The 15,132-nt window shown below is 37.6% G+C and overlaps 1 protein-coding gene across 3 annotated transcripts in view; it reads left to right on the forward strand.

The window, feature by feature from the left end:
• The window catches only part of RAP1GDS1 (Rap1 GTPase-GDP dissociation stimulator 1), a 59,073-nt gene that overhangs the window by 14,259 nt on the left and 29,682 nt on the right, over window positions 1-15,132 (forward strand). Inside the window, exons 2-3 of one of the 3 annotated variants that reach the window (XM_031066359.1) lie at window positions 1,057-1,179; window positions 6,304-6,429. In XM_031066359.1, coding sequence (XP_030922219.1) covers window positions 1,059-1,179; window positions 6,304-6,429 — 247 coding nt within the window. In that variant the 5' untranslated portion in view covers window positions 1,057-1,058. Of the gene's footprint in view, window positions 1-1,056; window positions 1,241-6,303; window positions 6,430-15,132 lie in introns of those variants that run through there. The other 2 variants (XM_031066358.1, XM_031066357.1) reach the window with 2 other exon arrangements.

The following is a 15,132-nucleotide window of genomic DNA, read 5'->3' on the forward strand; positions in this document are numbered from 1 at the left end:
TGAGAGTGGGGAAAGGAAGGAAGAAAAAAGAGAGGGTGGTATGTTATGATAAATTTACAGGTGAAGCACAGCCAAAGAGTGGTTGCAGGCTGCATTCAAGATGGATTTGTTTTGCTTTGCAAAAGTCATCAATTGGAGCATCTCAAAGTAAACTCTGAAGAATGCAAATTACTTCCTTTATAAATGGCTTAAGAAGTCATGCTGCTTTGTAAAATGATAGCTGCCATCTAGTTGTACTGTGTGTCACACTAATATTCATCGCAAATAGGCCATTTTTAAAAGGGTTAGCAAAATACGTCACAGCATCTAGTAGCTTGTCTTTAACTGCAGTTGAATCAAAGTTGGTTTTCAGTTTGTTACAGAGCATTGCTGTTGGCCAGCAGTGTTAGGTGGGCCCCTGATACGGAGCAGCTGCACAATTCCTCTTACGACATACAGAAAGGGGAAAGCTTTTGTCACAAATCTTTGATACCTACTACAGGAAATCAGTGTTTTTCCCTTTCCCTTCTACTGAGTCTATACTGGAGCCACTCAGTAACAGTGTTACATAGAAGATATTTTGGTGAGTGTAAGAGGAGTCTACAACCAGGATCATCTTAGATCTCCCTCTTCTCCAGTTTCTGATTCCTACACTGCATTAAGCTGTACCCTAAACTGTAAGAACTTTCCCCATCATTCCTTGAACATTTCCAATAATTCATCTCTTCAAAGAGTCATTCCTTGACTTTTACATAATACCTTTACCTGCTGCATGTCACTTTATGACCTTTACTCTTACAGTCTCTCCAGTATTTTCCCCATGTAAGCATGAGTATGTATATGTATATACTTACATAGCAGTCACCTTATAAAGGTCAATTGATTAGAAATGGCAAAGTATTAAGTTCTATGAGTACATCAGATAAAATAAGTATGGTAACTGAACTAACAGTTGGCTTCTTATATGGGAAATAATGACTATCATAACTTTTGAGAAGACTTCCCTTCTGCTTTTCTTTCTGTTCTTCCCCAAAGCAATTTGATGCACAAGTCATTTTTGTGTGATGTGTTTTTCAGATATGGAGACAAGTGAAAAAATCCAGAAAAGTGGAGTTCTTCAGGTGTTCGCGAGTCTGTTGATGCCACAATCTTCCTGCACAGCAAAAGTAGCTAACATCATAGCAGAAGTAGCCAGAAATGGTGAGGTTTTCTACAAGAACTTTTCTGCTGGAACATCTTCAGTTTTTCACCTCACTTGTCAGTATGTTTTACTTCATTTATGTTTTCATTTTATAGATTAGACACCTTTCATGTCCCTCCCTTTCACTCTTTTTGTTTTGTCTAATTTTTTTTCTGTACTTTTTAATACAATCAGAACAGCAGTTGGCTGCTAAAATTTCTCTTACTTTCCTTCTGCTTAGTTTTTGAGACAGTAATGTAATTTATTGGACAGAAATAGCTGACCACTGATGAAATGCATTTCTATATGAAAAGCACATAGAAAAAGAGACATGAACCATGTGTACAGCCAGTTATGCATAGGGATAGCAGCAGCATCTATACAGGTGGTTAAGGGATAGTAGATAATTTCTTTGGTCTGAGATTTGTCCTAAGATTATAACCATTATGAGTCTTTGACACCACATTGAAACCAATTAGTCCTACCTAAAGAGCATTATATGTGTTAGAGTCCAAAGTCCCAACTAAGAATCAGTTCCATTTTGGTATGTATTATATACATACACTATATAATACAACATCAGAGGTAATCAAAAAACTACTTAAATTTTTCTTTAGACAGGATTATCTTAAAGCTCACCTAATACTTGTGTATCTTGAGCCCAGAAGAATGGCCTCATACCTGCAAGCAGACACTATGGGCAGACCCTCTGATGAGGGTAGAGGACATTTGTGGCTGACTTTTCTCATTCCTGGACTTGCTGCTGTCACAGCTGAAGAGGCACAGATTCCATTTTGGACTTTCTTTCACCACAGGCTAGAGAGAGAAAAGTAGAATGTTACTTAACTGCTGTCCTGGAAGCCTCATCCCTCTCCCTTTGTAAACTCTCATGCCGATGCCTCATCAGGAAAAGGGCTACATTTTTGTTGACTACTTTCACGTTCCATTTCCACCTTTTCTAAGGAATCACAAACTACAGCTTCTTACTGATACCCTATGGTGACCTCCACCTAATTTACTGGTTTTAAGATAGAGTTATATATGGTTATTCAGAAACAACACAAATGAAAAAAGAGATACGTTTCGTTTTTAAATGTTAAAATTATTTAGATAAAGAGGCAATAAAATATGTATACATAGAAATTTAAATTTAGAAGTGTTTCAGAACGATAGAGATTTAGGCAAATATATCATGGGGTTTTTTCTGTACTTAGTGAATTCATAATAAGTCTTTTTAGAACAACACTGTCAACCATATGTCATCACAGTTGGTCCTTTTAGCTCCTACCCAAGAAGGGAAAAGTTAAGAATAAAATTAATGCTCACAATAGCTAAACTGATTACTATGTATTGTTTCTGCAAAGATTCCCTTACAGATTATTTTCGCCAGTATCTGAAATCACACATGAAATGTCTGAGTAGTTTCTAATGTGTCCTTTTCCCTGACAGCTTTCAAACTGATGCATTATGTACACTCTCAGAAAAGCTGGCATTTTATCTGGTTCATCATACCGAATAGCTTTTGTCTTTTCCTTAGAGTCATTAACAGGTGTAACTGGGACCTCAGCCCAGATTAAAGTGAAGGTATTCAGAAATTATTTAAGGTCCCAGTGCTTTCAAGACTGAGATCACCTGGATATTTCTCATTGGTTTCTAACTCCATTGAATCAGTTGCTTAAGCAGGACAGGAGGGAATAACTAATTTGAATTCTGTTGTTTTCTTTGTTTTATTGCATAAAACAAAGAGTTGAATGCTTATATTGTACCTGTTTTCAACAAACTTTAGGGCACTTCGAGAAATTTGTGTTATCAACATTCAATGGATAGTAGGCATTAAACCCATTTCCTGAGTGTTCGTGTCATGCAGTACTGCCTGAACTGGGAGCAGAGACTGATTTTGGGTGTTACAGATACAATAGCATCTTTTCTTTCCCCACTTCTCATTTTCCTCTTACATTCCCCTCATCTGATCATATGCACACCCATCTGATCACATCAAATCTCTCTACTTGCCTTGGCAGCTTTGTCATGTTTCATCTTTTCACCCCTTCATGCTCTTGCTGTTTCACCTCCTCTGCTCACATGACTCTTCCTCCTCCCAGCTTGAGCTCATATTTGTTTCTTCTATTTTAAACACCCAAACATACAAAACTCCCTGTAGTCACTCATGTCTCTCCAGCTACAGCTATTTGCCTTTCAGCTGTGAGCATCATGAAGGCTCAGATTAACTTGTTACATGGAGTTTCTCTCTCCACTGTAGACCTTTTAAACCCTCTTCCAAAGTTTTTAGTCTTGTCTTCTTTGCCAGGTGCAGGAATGAGAGAACATCATCTTCACAGTCTGTAATACTACAACACAATTACATTTCACTTTCAAAATCTTGTCCTTTTTTTGGTTTATGTTACTCTATCCTCAGTGGTTCTTTTCTTAACTTCTTAAGCGATTCTTTGCTGTTTTCTTCAGAGGATCTGCTTCACTTCTCTCCCAGTTTAGTGGAAAGCTTTTAAAGACTCTGTTCTTACTTTCTCATTCTTCTATTACTTCTGTGTAGTATCAGCTGCAAAAGTAGGTGCAGTTACCACATCTGTTTCACAGATCTATTTTGATACATATAGCACCGTTTCTTTTACTTCTTGCTCTTACATGACCTTGATAAATACAAGTTTGCTCAGCGATTGACCAATGATTTTTGTTGTTGTAAAAGCTTCCACTCACTCCAAATGGAGGGAGGGTGGAGGAAGGGTTTCTTACTCTCTTTCACCACACAAGGAAGAACCTAAACAAACAGCAGAACAGACTGAGACCTCTCAGTCTTTTAGGAGAGAGCAAGTTGTATTTCCTGATACAGACTTGGAAAAAAAAAATCCACCTGACTTTGATGATGAAGAAACTATGGTAAGTTAGTGGGTGTAAAAGAAAATGATGCAGGGATAGCTGAGGAACAGGGAAGAGTTTTTACAGGCAGTTGAGAGGAAGAGGCTGAGGGGACAGAGCAGACAGAGGAAGAAACTAAATACATCTAATAAATTAACATTGCAATGAAGTTGAAAGTGGGCAATAAAGAAATATACTGAATGTTACAAGGACATGTCAAGACTAGTTTTAAAGACCAGATGTATCTCATATTTATGTTCATTACAATGGATACTATCACCGTCTATCACACTATAACATCTAGCCACCGTTCTAAAATGTTACAGTACCTTGGGAAGGTGCGTTAATTGTGCTCACATCTATCTTTTCTTGGACCTGTGCAAGTGTACACATATTGCTGATTCTTCTTAACTGTGTGTTGATGTATCAGAGCCATATCATCACATGATCATTGCTTACCTCTGACAATTCTTTAGCTAAAATAACACTGCAGGATTAAATACAAAAGAGACTAGATTTTGTAGCTACCAAAACATCAAGAACATTGTAATAGGTGCAACAAACAAGAGTATTTGAGAAGATGTATTTGTACTTCGAGCATTGTATGGAATCTTTGAGTTATTGGCATGAGGAATTCTGTTGATCCCAAATCAGAAAAATATTTTCATCTGTTTTTAGGGGGATTGTACACCCGGGTTCATTCTGTCTCATAAATGATTAAGTAACACAAAGGTTAACTGATGCTGAAAGATACAATATTCTTTAGGATCAGGAAGAGACATAACTTGCCCCGCTACTCAGCCCTGGTGAGGCTGCATCCTGATTAGTGTCCTGTTTTGGGTTCCTCTGTACAAGAGAGTCATGGAGCCCCTGGAGCAGGTCCGGCAGAGGCTACAAGGGTGAGAGGGAACTGGAGCATCTCTTACAAGAAAAGGCTGAGGGAACTGGGTCTGTTCAGCCTTGAGAAGAGATGACAGAGAGGGGACCTTACGAATGCATGAGGAAGAACTTTATTGTATGGGTGACCATGCACTGCAACAGATTGCCCAGAGGGGTTGTGGAGTCTTTTTCACTGCAGATATCCAAGAACCATCTGGATGCAATCCTATGCCCTGTGCTCTAGGATGACCCTGCTTAAGCAGGAAGGTTGGACCAGATGAGGCATTACAGTCCCTTCCAATCTTACCCTCTCTGTGATTCTGTGATAATTTGCAGTTCAGAACAAATCAAAAACAAATTGACCATTTGCTTTACAATACTACTTCTCTAAAGGGTGGTCTGTAGTAAACTGTGAAATAACACTGGTGTTATCAGGTGGTTCCTTCTATAAGGAAGGTGGTTCCTTCTATAAACCACCTTTTTAAAATGTGCAGCACAGTGCCTGCCTAGCTGTATCTCCTTCTGTAGAACAGCCCTTTATGTCTCTGACACCAGGATAGTTCTCTATGACTTGCACAGATGTAAAATAATTCTTTCGTTCTCTTTGGTAAAGCAGGAAGGAAGGGCAGAGAGCTTCCCAGTGAATGGGTCCTCTACCTTTCCTCCCATGGTGGGCATCAGTTAGATTGTGGAAAGCTACAGGCCTTTGGGCTCACATAAACTCTTGTATTTCTCATTCTCTTTTTCTGTTATTTTCTTCACCTTCCAAATAAAAGCCTGTTACTGAGCTTGCTTGCTTGCTTGCTTTCTTTCTTTCTTTCTTTCTTTCTTTCTTTCTTTCCTTCTTTCCTTCTTTCTTTCCTTCTTTCTTTCCTTCTTTCTTTCTTTCCTTCTTTCTTTCTTTCTTTCCTTCTTTCTTTCTTTCTTTCCTTCTTTCTTTCTTTCTTTCTTTATTGTCTTAAAGCAAAAGCTTTTCTGGAATTCTAATTAAGGCAATAGAGAGTAAAAAATGCTGCTCTAGAATACTAGTTCTAAGTCATCTTTTGTGTTATTTAGAAATTCTAGTTTATGTTGATTTTGTTGTGAATTCACTGTTCTTTGAAGCACTTCTTGGTGATGCTAAAAATATGTGTTGTCTGATCTGTGTTAAATTAGTTTCCGTGGGAGTCAACTAATGTCCTTAATTCCTTCTAAATTAGCAAATAATGGAAAGAATTAAGCCCAAATCCTGACTTGGGCTTATTCTCTAGAAACTTGCATGAGAATTTACACTGTTTGTCTGTGCACGCATTTAGGGCACACAAAAGGCCCAGTTGCCAGGCCAGTCTAGCTGGAATTGATGGGATTGGGAATAGCTGGCCTGGTGTTAAGAGGCTTTGATTTATTTGCAGAATTCATGCGGAACCCCTGTGTGGATGCTGGGCTCATCCCTCCCTTGGTGCAGCTGTTAAACTGCAAAGACCAGGAAGTTTTGCTTCAAACAGGACGTGCCCTGGGCAATATATGCTACGATAGCCGTGAGTGTTGAAATCTGCTCTATTTTGTACTTGCTCTTGTGGAAGGGAGGGGAGTGTTTTATGTTCTGTATATTGTGTGCTGCGGGGTCATTTTCCTCTTTTCTTGGTTTTTATTTACCCCACAATTCTTCTGATTGGATGAGAAAATTAAGCATCACACTTGCACAATGCTTCTGTGACAGAAAGATTAAAACATGTTTTCAATATTGTAACACAACTGGATATAAAATAGAAAGGTTTTCTGATCATGGGTTTGGTTTTTTGGTTTTTTTTTTCAAACATAATGGACTAGGTTTTTAAGAAGCAGATGCTACATATGCAGAGGCACTGAACAGTTAATTTTTCCTCAGACAGAATGTGTTGGAATGGAACAGAGTCAGAATGGAACACTCATATTCTAACCAGTCTCAAATCTATGCAGAGCTGCATATGTGGCTGAAATGATGCCTGAGTTATGTTGCTGATTCTCAAAATTCTTACGCGGCCAATCAGTTGGTCCAGGATTACATATTTGTATTTTTGGTAGTCAAGGGTGGGGGGGGACATCGGTGAGGCTTTTTAGCTTTTTATGGGCACAATAAATTTTTACAATGAGAAGCCATTGAGATTTGAAATGCAAATTTGACTGCATGTGCTGATTACATGCATGGGTGTGTCATCTGCAAAACCAAACCCGCAGCTGCAGCGTTTTGAAAATGCAGCCTCATTATCCCTCACTTCAAAATTTTGAAAAAAGCCTATGCACAATAAATATGGTGCAGAAGCAGAGACACCAGGAACATGTTGCACATGAAGGAATTATGGATGTCTGCAGATGGGAAGTGAGATGAAATTGTAAAATCATTTTGTTATCCTGAGAGTTAGTGACTTATTTTATATGGTGAGAATTTTTCGGCATATTATGTTTACCAAAAGGTCTGCTGTATGAATACTGACTGTAAACTTTCTCCTCGCTATGTTTTTTCATCTGAGTTTGAAAATTTACATTTTATGTTGTTTTAAATTACCTTGCTTTTGACCTCAGCGAAGTTAATCATATATTGGCATTTCCAGTTACAGACAACTAATGCTTGAGGATGTTAATGTATAATTCTTTCATTTAGGGTTTTCTTTAAGGTGACCAATCAACTGAACAGCTGCTTCCTAATGGAAACTTCACAAAGAAGTTGTTAAGCTTCCTATAACATAATTTATTTACTATATTCTGTTTCAGGATTATGTATGAGATCAAGGTCACTCTCAGGTGCACTGGTTTATTTCATATAAGTAAAATCTATGTAACTATTTATGTCATTATTGTTCATCCCACATTTTTTCATTAAATACAATAAGGGCACATAGAAATGGTTTTGTAGTGTGAAGCTTCGTGGATCGCTACTGGCTTTTACATTGCAGAATTTATCCTGTACAGAAAACTGTATTACTCACCTTGTATTGTCCTTCTGTGGAGCAAAGCTAGCACTGATAAAATCTACAGTAGGCAGCGATGTGTTCTGCGTGCCATGTGTTGTCGTGCTCCTGTGGGAGGACAGTCACTACCTTCCCTGTGTATGTGAATAAAATTAATGAGTAAAGTGTAATAAAATGTGACAAAAATCAAGGTTAGCATATTGGATTTGAGTGGAAGAGACTATTTACAGTGCTTAGTTATCACATCCATCCTATCTGACATTTGCTGTTAACTTAATGTGTAATTATTAAATATTTATGCATTCTATTCTAAATTCTTCTTTAGGACAAATACTTTCACTATGCTTATTACTAGAAAATGTACTAGAAAATGTAATATATTTCAGTTTCTTACTATTGGCTTTCCCTAACAAGGAGACATAAAGTATAATAAAGACAAGATGTGGAAGCTGGCAATTCTAATTAAAAATGCAACATATTGATAGTATTTTTTTTCCAATTGAGACAAAAGCATCTGTTACCCTTCTGGTAATTGTGATTTGTATAAGAACTTTAAATATATCAGTAACTGGATTTTTCCAATTACATGTACTTTTTTTCAGTGCTACTGGCCATGTTACTATAACATGCAGCAATGTGGAATGTCTCTAAGTCCTAAATCAATGTTAGGCTGAGCCTATGCAATAAAGTCCATATTGGATGGCTCATAGCAGTATTTCTTTATATTGAAAGCCCAGTTGTCCTGTATTTCATCCCAGAAAGCATGGATCACTTTGTTTAGTGACAGCTTGTGCCAAAGTGAGTTAATCAGGTCTCTGTTTCTGAGAGAGGGTGGCGTGGTGCAGGATGAAAGTTGCGGGACAAACAGCTGCTTCTGCAGGGAAAGCCCCTTAAAACTGGCCTTGAAGAGGATAAGGATTGCCTGAATTGTTTTTCCAAAGGAAAATGGCAGTGGTTCCTCAGTGTGCACAGATCCCAGAGCTGCTGCATGAAGACAAGTCTATTTCATAAGTTCAGGAGTGGCTACTCCTGGAGCACAGCTCCCATGGAAAGGTAATTCATACTAAGTCCCAATGCTGAAAGGGATTTAGTACCTTCCATGAGTTAAAGGGGAATTACACCTGGCCAAAGACCTCATTGAACAGATTCATTTCCTCACAGAAAACATGATATGAAAACCGCTTGACTTACTGATAGATTTTCTTGTCTATTATGTTGGGGGTAGACCTGTTATTGTCTGGGTGCTCACATGTGCTAGCCCTCAAAACCCTACTTAATTACCTATCTGAACATGGGAGAAAATGCAGAGAATTAAATGCATTACATAAAAAGTTAAACAGGAAAAAGTAGGTCAAACTTTTACCAAGCAGCCTTGAGAGCATCCTTTTTAAAGTATTTGTTTTGAAGAAATCTGTATTATGTGAATCTCTGAACATCAAGAATATAAGCAAATATAATTGCAAAGCAGGGTAGAAAGAAGCTTTGTTAGTACTGATGAGGTTCTGGTCTCCCAGCCTTCCTCTTGTGTGCAGAGATACAAGAAACAATTGAGGCAGATAAAAAGATTTTAAGTCAGAAGTAATGAATTGCAGACTGTCAGAAGCAACTATATGCAGATTGTTCAGTGCAGCCCTACAGTTTAAGAACAGATACATTACTGCATGTTCCTGTACAGCCTGTAATTGTTCTACACACTTTATCTAGTAAATGCTACATAGACCTCAGCCCTCAAATTTTCATCAAAGCAGAAAGTGCAAAGTAAAGAAATGGAGACATGATCTTTCCTCCCTCCTGCTTTCTCCTCCATTGTATCTACAGCCTGTACCAAGTACAGCTGCTTGTATTTCCAAATTCCCAAACAACAGAATCCTTGGCCTCCTTCATGGGCAATATTTTATCAGGCCTATATTATTAGGTGCAAAGCTCCTAGCCTATTCTTTCCTTTTAACCACCAGTTATGTGGTTTTGCTTATAATCAAAGCTCAATTCTTAGGAGCTGTCCAGTCAGAGCATAACAGCTATCCTAGCTGTTTCACCACTCTTTATTCATGAGTCAAACTATAGGTACCTTTCTAGTGTCTGTCTGTCTTTCTGGCACCTGTCGTTCTTCCTGGTGCTGTTTCTTTAGGAATTTGGCCCTTTAAGGCATATTACAAAGCTACAGATGTTACAAATAAGGGATACCTCCCAAACTCTTCTAAGTTCTCCCTGCACCTTGGCTCCACATGCAATGTAAAGATCTCATCTCCATTTTTTGGAAAGGTTACGTTCAATACAGTTCTTGCTGCAAAAAGCAATGTGTTAGATCAGTGCAGAATGGCTAATTCTGCTGTAGATAAAGCCTAAGAATTATCTTCTACCATCAGCTCTGGCCATTGGGTTATTAAGTTAAAGCAAAGCATTATCCAAATTGCACCTCATGATCACATAATGAACACCCTGGTGATTAGTACACCCTTCGGCTCTCTCTGGTGGCTTTTTTCACAGTAGGCTGGGAAGAGTCTGGTGACTGGTCTCATGTGGCTGATCAGGTGCATGGGGGACAGGGAAACTGACACTACAGCTTTCAACTTAGGCTTACTTTCTTGCAAGACCAACAAGACAATGTGGGAGAAAGACAAAACCTGTGTGTGGCTAGGTCTCCCTCCTACTCTGACACCCCCCACACCAGTGCAGTTTGTCTAGGTGAAAGATCAGGCCAATCAAATAAATTTCATCAAGAATTTTAGTGGATGATGATGCTATATTAAATTAGTAGTATTTTCTTAGCAAATAATAGCCTCACAATATTTTTTATCATAAAGTTTGCAATGCACATACTATCCTAATCTCAGTGATCTTTGCACAGGTAACTTGTTAAATACTTCAGTTCTGAAGTGATTGACAAACTACTTTCCTGTGTTTTTATATAGCACTGTGCACATGATAGAGGCTGCCATACTTATGCTATAAAAGTGATAATCTAAGAGGAAGTGAAAGGCTGGGATATTTAGAGCCTGATTCAGAAGCCATACAAACTACAGGGAGGCATTCTGATTGACTTCAGTTGTGATTAGATTAGGCTCTTGCCCATTAGAAAATATTTCCTTCTTGCTGTTTAGAGCATTCACATATTCTGAAAGCTAGCAAAGGCAATTAAGCTCTCTATATATCTTGTAGTGGAAATGAAAAATTTCCCATTCTGCCCTTCCATAATATACATATTAGTTGTAGTGTTTAGAGACCTTGTGTAATCCAGAAGCTACTTCTTTTTGTACCACAGCCTTGTTTCTTCATGAAACTGCCAGCTTGGGTACATGTTCTTAGCAACCATACTTGGTATGTAAGCACCTTATACAGCTGGAAAGAAGCTAAAAATGCCAGCTCATTCTACATCTACTCTGACAGCTGCTTATCTACCTTTCTCAGCAGGAGATTTATTGGGTCCTTTTCCCATTTCCCAAGTTGTATATTTCTTTGTTATCTATGCAGTCTTACTTGTATTGATGGCAAGCCTCCTAGCTGAATTTCAGCTACGTGGCCTGTCACATAAAACCAGATGCCTCTTCATCTCAGCCTCAACTCCAGAACATGAACATTTTATCACATCTTGTTAAAAAGATCTTATACATGCTATAAATTCCATAGCCTCAGCTGCCTACTTTATAAGAATGTACAGATCTCTTGCGGGGATCTGGTATAAAAGTCTAAGAACAAAAATAAGAAACAGCTCAATTGTACAGTTGTGTTCTCTCAGGAGATACGATTAATTTCAGATCTACAGGAGAAAATCAGACACTCTAAAATAAAACACACTGGAAAGAAGTCAAATTCAGTTTTCTTCAAAAAATGGCACAACCTGTTTCATTACCATATGGAAAACCAGCGGAATCCTAGAACACAACTGATGTAGATAATGGTACACTACTGGCTAATCATTTTTATGAAGGTCACCCTGATTCATGCAGCTAGGCAGCATCTTAGCACGATTTTTCACTTATCATTGTACTAGATCCTACCAAATGCATATGCCACCTACTAAGAAGTTTCCCAAGAAATACCAAGATATCAAGACCAGAGTCCTTAAATTGTTGCTTGAAAACTGAGTGTTTTGCTTGCAGAGAATTCAAATTCAAGGTTTCAACTGTAAAGTAATAGTGATTTACCTTTAGCATTACCATAGCATTTTTACTTCAGAGGTCCTTGATAGTGCAGGTTTTTCTCCAAGACTCTGCACACAAGTATTGCATCAGCTGGAAACTAGAGTGCATATATGCCAACATATACTTCCTCAGTAATATAGAGTTCTTACTAGCAATTAATCATGAATGTTCTTGGGAAGCTGTTAAACAATATTATTCTAACTTCTTATTTTACAGCTGGCCTAAATGGAATCAGAATGATGAGGAAATCTTTCTAGATCATCAGAAAAAAGACATGTGAGAGATGATGCAAAACCTATGAGTTTTCAGGCTAGGCTCCTCCTAGACTTCATGACCTGGAACAAATAGCACTGACCCCACACCCAGGACTTGCCTTAGCTGTTTGTAGATCCCATATCCACTTATTATTTTTTCAATTCTTGGAATAATTGTCCTTCTTTTTCTAGCAGGGAAAGAAAAGTACCCTGGTAGAATCCACAAATATGCTTTATGGTCGATTCTTTTGCTTTTGTTTTACTTTTTCCTTCTTGGGCTTTTCCCAACCTATTCCAAATTCCCATGGGTTTCACACTTTCTGGGACAGCTCCTCTGGCTGATTTGGTAGCAACCCACAGCTCATTTGGGCTCCTTTCAGTAGCAGTCAGCAGCATACCCCTGTTCTGCAACATGACTGTGACCATGCCATGCTCACTTCACACCCTTCCTCTTGGAGAGTTTGAAGCTGAGAGACAACATTGCACTGCAGGCCTGGGAGTAGGAATTCTAAATTAATTGTGGTGTGTGGGTCTATTCTGTTAATAGCAAGAGATTCTATAAATGCTTTTTTTCCAGTGTAGAAAAACTGCCTGCTGTTTTACTGTGTAATCGGGTTCCATGATTTATTTTGTGCTATATGAAATACTAAGCTGGCTTCAGCTCTGACTTACTCTCATAAACCTAGAGTAATTTGTTTGACTGCAATGGAATTACTAAGGAGTTTCATAGAGTTATAAAATCAACTGAAGAGTCTGCTGTAAGCATATTGTATATGAAAAGGAAGGCAAAGCTACATTCAGATTTGAGGACCTTTACCTGACTTTAGTATATCTACATAGAACATTCTCTTCTTCTTTAAGTTGGCTTCTTTAATTTCAAACAGAATTCAGTAGCACTAATTACTACATTTTAATTACACACTGAAGTATCCTTGGAATCCAGAGCAAATTACTTGCCAATACTGAGTGTAGTAGTGTTGTATGTCTTGTTGCTGATAGAAACATTTCTGCTGCTATATTAGAATATCAGATCCACTAGTGGCATTTGACTGCAAGTATTGAAGTCTTGAGCAGTAAATTCATCACTGTTCTTTTGTCTGAAATAAGAAACAAATTATTTTTCTTGTATTAATATGACATAAGAGGGATATGACTAATAAGCAAATGTTAATGAAATTGAATTCTGGTCTTGAATCCAGCTTGCATTTGACTGCTACCTCAGCATAGCTTTAGGGAGATTTCAATACCTGCACACTTACCTTTCCCTTCAAATGTTCTGCCAAGCTCCTGACTCTGTAAACAAATGAAATCATGAAAGAGATTAGGGCTTGATGGCACTGATATCCTGTGGTCCACACATTGAACATATTATGAAGAGTCTACCAAAAATATCTCTAGATTTCTGTTTGGATACATTTTAAAATTGTATTTTTGTTAGTATAAACTAATTGCATAAGAGGGCCAATACACTGCTGCATCAGTTGTCTTCAGCCAAAAAAACTGTTGGCAACAGTTTTATCCAAAAAGATCAACTCTGCCTATTTTCAGTCCTCAAAGGGGCTGTATTAAAAGATAATGGTCTCCTAGTTTACTGTTTACATATTTATTATTTTAGCAATTATTCTAAAAGAATAACTTATCAAACAGTACCTTCAATGCTTACCCTTAGGGCTAAGGATAGCTGCCAGCATTTTAAGATGAACTGACTGCAGGACAATTCTGTTATCTGAAGCAAACATAACTAATTCAACATTGTTTTTTTCTTTATAAAGCAAAACTTTTAAGATTACGTTGATTGATTTTAACCAGTAAGCAAATAAAACAAAACTGTATTTCTGGTAATCAGCATTATAATTCCTAAAGGAATTAATAAAGGAAAGGGAAGTTGCAGTACAAGACAGAGCAATCCAAAAATTATCCTTCAAATTATTAAAATGTGAATCTTAAAATACAGTATTGCTGTGTAATGTCCCTCTTAGACATTGCACAGAAGACATGGAAAAAGCAGCAAACAATAGTAGTGTGGTATAATCACATGAAGCTTTCTTTACTTGAAAAATAAAATTAATGAAATGCTACTGTGTGTTGTGTAACAGGGTTGTGGTCTGTAGTCATGCAGTCAGAGACCTGACAGGGACAGTGACCAAAAAGCATACACAAACCAGACTGAGGATAAAAAGTAGAGTAAAGTGTTAAAACTGAATGACAGAATTGTGTGGAAAGTTTTAATCTTACAGTGTTCAGGCAGGAAAAGAAAAGGTAAAGTCCCAGTTTATCTAAGTGGCAGTATTTTTCTAGTGTCTACATAGATAATGTCATTTACACTAGCTCAGGGTTTGCCATTGCTTTTTGAATATTTCCTTTCTTTTTTTCCACATGTGACCAGGATTTTTTTCCTTACACATGTTTGTAATATCTACTCCTGCAGTTTTTTCCTTACACATGTTTGTAATATCTGTCACATCATAATTTCCTTGCAGCAGCCAGTTTGCTATCAGACCATTATGGTTTCAGGTGAAAGAATAAGCAGCAGGAGCAAATGAGTGCCTCACCATAAAGGTCTTGCAAAGAGGACCTAATTAAAAAACAGAGGAAAGTAAAAATAGAACATGTAGAAAGAACAGTCCCTCCCACCCCCCAACTTGGGCTAATGTAGATTAGTTTTTCTTTTTTTAATTAAGAAAAGCAAGAAAGAGTTATCTGTAAAGAACTGTCCAATCTAAGCAATATTTCGGTCAAAAAATGCAGGATTGTAGCCAAAAGCAATAATGATGAAATAATTAAAGTAAAATGGCAGTATGTCACTTAAATTATTTGATCATTACACAAGTAAAAAGAATTTTTAAATAAATACTGTATTTTTCCCGTGTCACCCAAATTTGCTGTCTTGGCAATTT

Source organism: Geospiza fortis, unplaced genomic scaffold (genome assembly GCF_000277835.1).
Source record: "Geospiza fortis unplaced genomic scaffold, GeoFor_1.0 scaffold11, whole genome shotgun sequence".
Lineage (NCBI taxonomy): Eukaryota > Metazoa > Chordata > Aves > Passeriformes > Thraupidae > Geospiza > Geospiza fortis.